This window comes from Gossypium hirsutum, chromosome A08 (assembly GCF_007990345.1).
Source record: "Gossypium hirsutum isolate 1008001.06 chromosome A08, Gossypium_hirsutum_v2.1, whole genome shotgun sequence".
NCBI lineage: Eukaryota > Viridiplantae > Streptophyta > Magnoliopsida > Malvales > Malvaceae > Gossypium > Gossypium hirsutum.
In genome coordinates this window covers 110,224,797-110,235,196 of record NC_053431.1, presented here as the reverse complement: position 1 = coordinate 110,235,196, position 10,400 = coordinate 110,224,797, and the positions used below count along the sequence as shown (strand labels likewise).

The 10,400-nt window shown below is 34.5% G+C and overlaps 1 protein-coding gene across 2 annotated transcripts; it reads right to left on the bottom strand.

Annotated features, from left to right (window-relative positions):
- Positions 1 to 550: 550 nt before the first annotated feature.
- On the bottom strand, positions 551 to 6,457 carry LOC107929451 (arabinosyltransferase XEG113). 2 transcript variants are annotated; one of them, XM_016860878.2, is made up of 13 exons: positions 6,085 to 6,457; positions 5,426 to 5,695; positions 5,147 to 5,352; positions 4,708 to 4,813; positions 4,096 to 4,352; positions 3,757 to 3,892; positions 2,869 to 2,963; positions 2,723 to 2,776; positions 2,230 to 2,343; positions 1,945 to 2,043; positions 1,739 to 1,858; positions 1,330 to 1,416; positions 551 to 1,219 (listed from the first exon to the last, which is right to left on the bottom strand). In XM_016860878.2, exons 1-13 carry the CDS (start codon positions 6,275 to 6,277, stop codon positions 1,052 to 1,054), a joined length of 1,905 nt encoding a protein of 634 aa, XP_016716367.1. In that variant the 5' UTR covers positions 6,278 to 6,457; the 3' UTR covers positions 551 to 1,051. The 2 variants fall into 2 exon arrangements, with proteins under 2 accessions (XP_016716367.1, XP_016716368.1); XM_016860879.2 differs by having other exon boundaries at positions 5,426 to 5,653.
- Positions 6,458 to 10,400: the final 3,943 nt, after the last annotated feature.

Here is a 10,400-nt window from a genome sequence, read left to right as displayed (position 1 = left end):
TAAATGACTTCGCGCAAAATATTTAGGATTTTTTTAGGAGAAGATGATAGCATCAAATTTTTACGGTGTAATTTTTTTATTCATAAATTTAAAATTCGCTATCCAAACTCATGGTTGATTTTTTTTTTTTTTTGAGTTGAAATGGTGGCGTTAAAATTGGATTGGAATGACGGATTAAACTAATCGAAAATTGGAAGTCAAAAGCTCAACGGGTGATATAGAACCAAAAATAGCTCGAACCGTTTCAAATAGATAAAAACCGAAATTACCTGAATCCTAACACGAGTTGGTGTTGACCTATCTTTTTGGGTTTAAAAAAAAAGTAATAAAGTGTATCACTTTTATCAAAAAATTATTCTTCAGTCAATTCGTACGGGTTGAATGTTTTATCGAATTTTTTCCATATCCAGATTTAGTTCCCTACTAGGCAAAAACAGGTTTGGAGACGCTCTCCTGGTATATACTTCAAAAATCAGAAGCTCTTGCTGGAATACTCGGTCTTTCCGCACCCTATTTTCAGCTATTCATTCATTGATTACCATTCCAAAGATATTGAACATTGCATCAGCTTTAAGTAAATAGCAATAATAATCAAGTAACAAAGCCAAGACTTTTACAATAAAAGAAATACATGTTAAGTTTAAAAAAAAAAAATCATCTTATAAAACAAGTAGTAAGCCGGACATGAAAGGTCCTTCAGTATGCACTATAACTTTCTTCAAATGATTAGCTTCATTTCTCCTTTTACCCCCTTATTTGTATTGGAGAAAGGCAAAACACAGTCAAAATTTTTGGACCTATGGGTACACATGTAAGGGTTTATGTCAGATTTCAGACATTTTTCTTCTGAATAGTTAGTGTCAATACAACCTCATCCCATATCCAAATATGAATACACTTCATTTCTAGTTTCCGACTGTGTTAGGAATGAGACCAGACTAACTTTCAACACATTTATCTGTTTCTGCATCTCTTTTTCTGTCTCCCAAAACTTGGCAATATTTAGACTAAAAAAATGATGATACTCCAAATGCTTGGTTGGGGGAGCGCCTTAGAAAGGCGGGTGATCCTCCTCTGGGGTTTGGGGTGGGGCAGGTTTCCAACCTGGTTTCTCATCCCAATACATGTCGTAATATATATGTCCAGGAGTGTGGTTTTCTACACAGCACCATATACCTACATACCTCTTCATACGATTCGTGAATTTCTCCTCTCTTGTCTGAGTTTACATAAAACATTAAACATATTAGTCAATGGCAACCCAAATGTGTAAAAACAAAGTAAAAAATAATGGAAGATGGGAAGCTGCAGCTTGATGAAAAGACTTGCCTTATCGGTGAAACTATAAAAGGCACCTTGCATTGACGAGAATTGGATGACTTTGACATCCTTGAATGAAGAGAATACTGTTTTGAACTGTATAATTCAGAATTAGAATTCAACAACGTCACTACCAAGCCATTGGTAATAGCATGACAAGGAAAAATACCAGTTCCATGAAAATACAAGCAGAAATAAGATAACTCGGTTATGAACTTAACGTAACCTACATCTAGCGACCTTTGATACTTGACCAACCTAAACTTGGACTAGTGTCTAACTGAATGAAAAATATATCTCAACATGGAACAATTCACTACTTAGGACATAGCACATAGGATCCATTGCATCAAGAACATTGGGAGTGATTGCACTACTTTGAACAAGATATTTTACGTAAGTGAAGAATCAGCCATACCATTTCTTCAGTACTGTTTTTCGGGAATCTTAAAAGACCTGGTCGACTTGTGTTACTTGATGCATGGCAGTCTTCAGTTCCTTCTTGACAAAGCTGAACATCAAGCCATGACTCTTTTACCTGAAACAACATTGAAAATTAAAGTTCCCCGAAGGAGATCAAAGAAAAGAAACAAATTAATCTCTATCACTAATACTTTCATTTACTTGTTGGGGTAATAATGGATTGTTGAGAAATGAGTACTCTCTGATGTTGATTGCAGGGCCGAATTCCTCTTGTGGAAGGTCTTTCAACATAACATTTACCTACAACAGTGCATAGCATATTCCTTAGAATTAGAACGTCTCATGCTCAAAATAAAAGAATCCACAAAATCCTTGCACTAAGTTGTACTTTAAAAGAGGCTAAATGAAGTGCTCTGATATAGAGATTATTGGTTTCATGGTTGTACGAATAACGGTCTAATGGTCTTACAATCATCAACAATTTACCTCAAAAACATGGTCTAAAGGGCAGAGAAAAGGTTGCCTAGTCATTGACCCCTCCAGAACTCCAGGATGTGAAAACCATAGTCTATCCAATCGGCACCATAATGGAGGCATAACCTGAAATTGACACAGTGAAAAGCTAAAAAGATGATTACATAACCTTATCCAACTCCAATACCCAAATCTACAGATTGAATGGATTAGATAACTTTCCCCACACAATGTGATATCACTTGCACCCTTTACTGGCTCTTTAATAAGATGAAAATTTCAATTTATAGATGTTTTACCTTGATTACTTTTGCTACCATTAGGCACAAGTAATTCATGTTAAAAACACATGCTCTAAGGGTGTAAGCCAAGATTCTCATAAGAACTACTTTAAATATCTTGGTTCAATTTCCATCACAGAGAAAAATTATATTCACGACACTCATTAGAACAGTAAACAGAAAACTATTGAGACAATCATTTTGAATGATCATAGTGTTCTCACCAGTGTACGGTTCAACAATGAAGCGATAGCAAGTGCTGACCTTATTTGTTTCATCTGAATAAAATTGTCAACAACAGAAATTATGAGAATAAATACAAAGGATTCAAATCGCAGAAGCTTATACTTCTAAAATAATACACTCATACTTGGTAATTAATAAGAGAGAAGTGTGATTCTAGATTATGCTCCCCATCCAATAACAAGCTCTTCGGAATAGAAGGTTTAAATGACAAGAATCCTCCTGCACAATTCCTTCAATAAGTTAACTGGCAGCATAAAACATTCAGTGAACATCAAAGCAAGTTTCGATATCTGAAATTCAATTGACTTTGATCTTTCTTGCTAGATAAATTGATAGCCCCTTTGTTTAAAATGGGGGCAAAGGTAAAAGTTAAAGAAAGTTCTCATTTCACTACAGAACTCTTTTAAGTTTCCCTGATAAAACTCGCAGGATAGTCGATTTCAGACTGTCCTGCATCCCATCATACCAACACAGGCATAAAACATGATAGGAGAGATATAAAAAATGTGAAACAGTTGATGTTTCATTGCAAGTACAAATGTGGAATTATACACTTCATGCATGGAGGACAAATCATCATATCTAACTCATCTGTTCCGCAAAGTTTTAACCAATGATATATCCTAGGGAAAGCAAATAAATTATTATGGAGGATAATAATGTAACCAAACTGCATGTTATATGTACTATTTCCTTCAACCTGAAACGCCCACATCGCATAACATATGTCTGATGCCATAATCCGTTTAAGATATGACCCATTCATCTCTACATGAAGGAAAAAAATTGCAAAAGCCTTTAGCATGTCCATGTCAGATCGATAAATATAACTGAAGCTCTGCAGGATGCAGAAACTGTCTTAAACAGCTTTGGTGAGATAATATTGGTACTAAAACCAAATATCAGAACAGCTGGCACAAAAATACTCCATACTTTATAGTTGGTACAGAACATTTGTAATCATAATATAAGTCCTAACATCACATCTGGAAAATAACTGGCACAAGATTACCTGGTGCATCATAGTACTCTGGTGGATCATAGAAAACCATGGCCTCCCGCAGCCGATGACGCTTCCCTTCAGTACCACCATACTGGAATGTAGTGTGCAATGCATACGGCTCCAGCCTAAGTTGTTCATACATGGCCTGCCAATAGCATTAGGGCTTAGGACAAGCTTAATGTACAACATATGCTGCTATTTACTAACAGGTACAAGCAAGATAAATTAAAGCTCAAGGGTATAAACACAAAAAGGCATTTAAGTGCAAAAACTGGAATTTCAACAACCATCAGTAAAATAAAAACATAAGACTATCAAATTCACCGTGAACAAGCATACAGATCCTACCTGAACAAAATAAGTGTGTCCACTACAAAATATACTTTCTGGTAGAATTCCCAGCTTGAGAGTTCCATCAAACGCATAAAAAAGTCCACTATCATCATCAATGGCTGGCCCTGTCTGCTTGCGTGCAAGTTCATTAAAACCATTCTGATCCCATATCTTGTCATCAGCTAAAAGCATGTCTTTCCATTCTTTTGCCAGTTTTATGGCAGGCTCTGTCGGCCGCCAGTGGAAAATTCCTATATTGTAGGCAGCACCAACTGTTCAAGGAAAAGATAGAATCAGTTGACCGAAGGAGTCACAAGACTGGTAATAAGAGTAAAAAGAAGAAAATGATAAATTTATAAATTAGACATTCTCTAATTCAGTGCACTGAGTGTTAACAACAAATGGAAAAGAGGCTTAAGGCTGCAGTGCAAACTGAGCAGTCCCTGCTTCATAAATGAAGAGTTTAACACTTAACATAGAAGGTGAAAACAATCTAAAGGCAGCGTTGGTTATGCTAAATTAAAACGCCACATCAATTGACAACCTTTCTCCTCTCTTCTCCTAGAAAAGAAGAGGGCAGGTCTCCAGTAACAATACTACTCTGGGCCACAACTTGAAACATTTTACCTTGTTTCCAGTCAGCCAATCTGTCATCAACAACCGTTGGCACAACTTGGTCACTTGAAGTTAAGATATCAGCATCAGGATACTGAGCAAGATATGGAAGAGGATCCTGTGGAAAGGGGCAAGCCACATCAAGTATGAAGTGACCATTAAGGATCATGATTTAAAATATAAAGAAATGATGACAGCAGAGTAAGAAGCATTACACAAGCCAATAAAAGTACACACAAAGCAAATGCAACCGCCAGGAAAAACTAGTATTTCTCACTGAAATTTTTTTTCTTATAGAATCAGAAAAATCCATATTCTTCCACAGTATGATAGCATTGTAATAAAATAAAACTTATCCAATTTAAGGGAAGAAAAAGTGAAACAATCAAACTATAGCTTAGTGTCATGTAAACAACAAAGAAAAACTTGATCTGGATAGGAAAGGGAGTACCTTGAGCCACACCATGTCTGTATCACACATCAATAGCTCATAACCAAAAGGAAGTATAGCATTTATAAGTAATACTTTCTCTCTCCCCATTTTATGAAATGTAGGAGAGCCCCATCCAACATCTATTGTGCTCATATGGCTACCCATATCAAATACTGGAACACCTTTCCAATACAAAGCCTCCAACAGTTTGGTGTCCATAGCACCTAAATCACAACGATTCCGATTCATTGTCCACTTTTAAGCACAGTTAACTGCAGGAAGATTTTAACAACTTACCAACAAGAAGATTAGAAACATCAAGATCCGTCAAGTGTTTAACCCAAGTCAAGATGAAATCCATAAACGCAAAGTTGCCAAAGGTGACAATAATGACATTGTCTTTCGCCCTTTCTCCAACCAGTTCTTTTGTTAATTTAAAGGACTCCAAAGGTGGCATTTTCGAATTACTAGGCGGAGCCTGCCATATAGTTTTCAACTGGTTGCTACCAGGTTGTGATGCTTTGTCTGTTGGTAGAGAAATGTTGTTACTGAAATTAGAACCACCATCTACCATTTGAGGACATCAGTTAATAAAATCTTGTAATTGACTAATGGTAAAGCAAATGCTAAAAGAGTGAAGTTGATGTACTGAACAGAACATCATAATAAAAGGCATCAAAGAAAGTCTTCAAAATTGCAACATAATTCCATAAAAGAAGCTCGGGGAAGAAAGGGTCTAACATACAAACAAAAAGTCAAACTAACAAAAACCCATTAGCAATATTCCATTTTGATTAGGATCCAATAACGAAAACAATGTTTACTCAGTTGTTCTAATAACGTATGATCGGCCATTTGCACATACATAGAAGCTTAAATTTTTTAAAAAAAAAAAGAAAAAGGAAAAAAAGAACAAGGAGCGTAAAGAAAAAAGAAAAAAAGAACAAGGAGCGTACTCTGGGAGAGAGGAGGGGAGGAAAGCCAAGAAGTAGAGATAGACTGGGTGCTGGTGGAAGCGGATGGAGAGTAAATGGCGGAGAACACATAAAAAGAAGTCGCCACTATCCCCACGATAATGGTGGTGTATATCGTCAGAAACAGCGGTTTGGAAGCAGCAGCTTCTTGAACCGCGTTTCTCCATCCCCCCATCTTTGCTGTGGGTTCCAACTTGATCTCTTTTTGGCGTTGAATTTTTTCAGGATGAAAATGCGAAACAAAGGAAAGGGGGTTTCGATTATAGTAGTCCGGCCTCCATGTTTAATTTAGGAGTTTTCATATCAAATTCAATAGCTGTAGCAACTTGTTATGTAAGAGCTGCAGGCTATATCTAGGTCAACTTTCCCGGCCCGTTGTCTTTTATTTATATCACAAATCAGTCATTACTATTATTTTAGAATTTACCATGTGGCAAGCTGGCATTGGGACTATATAAAATTTACAACAACATAGAAGAGAATAGATTTCTATTGAGTCATACACAAAATGGCAAGCAATAAGTGGTTTTAAGATCAGGGTGTCTGGTGCAGAGCAGAGCTTGGCGATGGACAACATTTCAGAATCTTGTCCGAATTTTGTGGGATTATGGCTTGGTTTTTACTTGGAAAACATTTTGCAATCCCTTCATTCGATACATGTTTTAGTCAATGCAATATTTCATTTTGCTTATAAAATAACAAATATTTTACTAGAGTGAAAACCCCCGCGGCTCACACTCGGGGATTTTCAAGAAATTTTTAATTAATCTATGTAAAATTAAATTTTGTTTGTAAAAGTAAAGGGGAATAAAAAGTTGGAAAGATGATATAATTGGTAGATTAGAAAAATTCTAAATTTGAATGAGAGGAGGTGAGAAATGAGAGATGTAACTATGCATATTTAAGTAAAAATACCATAATAATTTCTATATCGCATTTTTTTCTTCAATTAAAAAAATGAGTAAATTAATCTTTTTGTGCATATATGAAAAAGAAATTATTTAAAAACGTTAGGATATTATTATATGATATTATCTCATAGCAATTTGATTCCTAATGGATATTATAAAATATTATCTTTTAGCAATTTGGTTCCCACGTAACTACTACTGTATAGATATATATATACCCTTAAGCTCTATCAATAAAATTCAAGAGATTATCCTATTATTTTCATGGCATTTGAGCAAGATTTTTTACACAATTTTTTTTCTTTCATCATTCTAAATGTCTGGAGGCGAGTCTTCTCCTCCTCCATCACCACCAAGTGAGGCGCCACTTCCTGGTTTTACTGTTGAGCAATAGTAGTCTCTTCTAGCGGTGTTCAGTAATAAACAATCAACTTCTTCTCGGTTGAATGGTAAGCCCAAGAATAATTGGATTATTGATACAGGGTGTTCAAATCATGTTATGAGTGATATTATGTGTTTGACGAATGTGAGAGATTTTGTAGCATGTTCCATAGGACTCCCTAGTAGCCAAACAATGGTGGCATTGAGGACAAAATTCAATTAAAACAAGTTCTTTACGTTTCTAAATTAAACTGTAATTTAATTTCATTTTCCCAGTTGAATGATGATATGAACTGTTTTGTCCAATTTTCTACTAACATATGTACTATTCATCTTCATTTGAGGGAGCTGATTGGAGCGGGTGAGAAACGGGATGGACTTTACTACTTCCGGCATGTTTCGATGGTCAAAGCGGTTTCAATTAAACTTCATCCTCTTTGGAACTTTGGCAGAGAAGATTGGGTCACCCTTCCGAGAAAGTAGTAAAGTTACTTCCTTTTGTTAGTAACTCTATAGATAATCTAAATAAAGCATGTGAAATTTGTCATCGTGCTAAGCAGCTAGATATAACTTTCCAATTAGTGAACAAAAATCCACTCATATTTTTGAGTTAGTTCATTGTGATTTATGGGGTTTTATGACACTCCTTCATCTTGTGGATCTCATTATTTTTTGACATTGGTTGATGATTTCTCTCGTGTTGTTTGGATATATCTATTGGAAAATAGAAAAGAGGTTTTCAAAGTTTTCATGTTATTCATTGCTATGGTTGACCGCCAATTTCTCAATAAATAAAGTGTGTTAGAAGTGATAATAGGACGAAATTTAATTTTCTTCAGGATTATTTTCTTGCAAATGACATTATTTTTTAAACATATTGAGTTGGGACTCCTTAACAAAATGGGAGAGTAGAGAGGAAACATCAGTATATTTTAAATGTAGCTCGTGCTTTGCGTTTCTAGGGAAATCTGCTTATATCTTCTAGGGGGAGTGTGTGTTGGCTGTATTTCATCTCATTAATCGAACTCCTTCACCTCTTCTTCACAAAAAAACACCCTATGAAATGTTGTTTGGCAGCCCTCATTTGTTTGATGATCTTCGTGTGTTCTGGTGCTTATTTTTTGCTCATAATCAACGTTCTAAGGGTGATAAGTTTGTTAGTCGAAGTTGAAAGTATGTTTCTGTTGGGTACCCTTTTGGCAAAAAAGGTTGATATTTATATGATCTAGATTCTAAGAAGTTCCTTGTGTCCCACAATGTGAAATTTTTTGAGGATATTTTTCCGTATTTGGATGAGAATGCTGCAACCATTAAGCCTGACAATTTTGCTGTAGCAACCCGTTTTCAATGGTGTCAAAAATGTGGTTTCGGGACCATGATTCTGATCAGTCGATATTTTATTATTTTATTTAATATTTATATAGTTATTACAGTGTCGTATTAAATTTTGGTTAGAAAATTTTAACGTTTAAATAGTTAATTAAGTAAAAAGGACTAAACAGTAAAAGTCGTAAAGACTAATTACTATAAGTTAAATTATATAGTTATAAAACTTTGAATTAAGGGCTTGAAATGGTAAATCTACCAAATTGAGGTATATTGGACAGTTAGGTGATAGGTTTTGTGTGAAATTTGAGTTAAAAGAGTAATCTAATAAATAAACTGAAAATAAAAGATAACAAAACATGTTGTCATATTTATTTTTTCATCACCACCAATTGTAAGAGGAGAAAAACACCATTGTTGAGTTCTTAAGTTTCGGCCAAGCTCTAATTGGGTGCATGTAAGTGTTTTTCAACTTGTTTTTTTCATGATTTTTATGTTTTTGACATCGTTGTAGCTTAATCTAGCTAATCCTGAGACTAATTCGTAAAACTGTTAAATAATTAAAATTATGTCATGGATGAATTTGTGATGTTTCTGAAGTTTTTTGTTAGATTATTAAATTGATAGTTAAATATGACTATTTTGTAAAGTAATTTTGGTTAGTTTAAGTTAAAGGACTGAATTGATAAAATATTAAATTAAGCATGAAATTCTTGTGAAATTTTAATAAATATGGGATGTAATGGTATGATGGAACATTTGGCTAGCATGAAGTTGGTGTAATTGTGATAGATTTGGAAGTTTTGGGTTTAGGGATTAAATTGAATAAAAGGTAAATGTATAAGGTAAATGTGCAAAATGAAGAATAAGGGTCAAATATGTGAATTTAAATGTTTTAGGTTATTAAAATTATTAATTGAATAAAATTATTATATTTAGATCAAGAAACGGATAAGTTGGTTGATAATCGCGGGAAAGGAAAAATCATCGAGTAGTCGTTGTCGAATGTTGATAGCTATCATATTTTGGTAAGCTCGTATTACATTTATTGATGTTTTAATTAATTATGTGTTTGGTTATATGAATTTGAATGATTCTATGATCTACTAAATGATAATAAAATTGAAAGATTATGGTTTGAAAGGTAAAGTTGGAGTATGGAATGATCTTGGTAAAACATGATAAGCTCGAGTGAACTTAGTGAATATCTAGGATACAAATGACATGTCATTAGGGCGTATCAGAAACTAGTTGCCTGTGATTACAATATCAGGTACTTTGTACCTAAGTTACAGTATCAAGCACTTTGTGCCAATATTATATTTATCAGGTACTATGTATCAGTGGTGGATACCATACCGATGGCTTGAGATCCTGCATATGTTACAGATTCTTTGAAGCTTGTGTGAGCAACATCGTGTATTGGTTAATGTCCATTTGTCAGCTTGTGTGAGCATTACCCTCTCACGTATTTGAAGCCAATTTACTATTGTTGTTCGGGTAAAATAGTTAACTATTGAAATAGAAATGGAATGAGATGATATAATGGATTATATTTGTTTGATTATATCTTGGTACGTGATTCTTAACATGATATGAATTATTCAGGGTTAGTCACTTCATATAGTTGGAATGATGAAATAAGACAAAGGAATGTTTATTCTATGTTATGTGTAATTT

Coding starts and splice junctions, on each gene's coding strand:
- LOC107929451 (XM_016860878.2), bottom strand. CDS start 6,277: ATGGGGGGATGGAGAAACGCGGTTCAAGAAGCTGCTGCTTCCAAACCG. Junction 2,344..2,722: donor CATTGTTGAACCGTACACTG/GTGAGAACACTA, acceptor TGTCAATTTCAG/GTTATGCCTCCATTATGGTG. Junction 1,220..1,329: donor TTTATAGTTTCACCGATAAG/GCAAGTCTTTTC, acceptor ATGTAAACTCAG/ACAAGAGAGGAGAAATTCAC.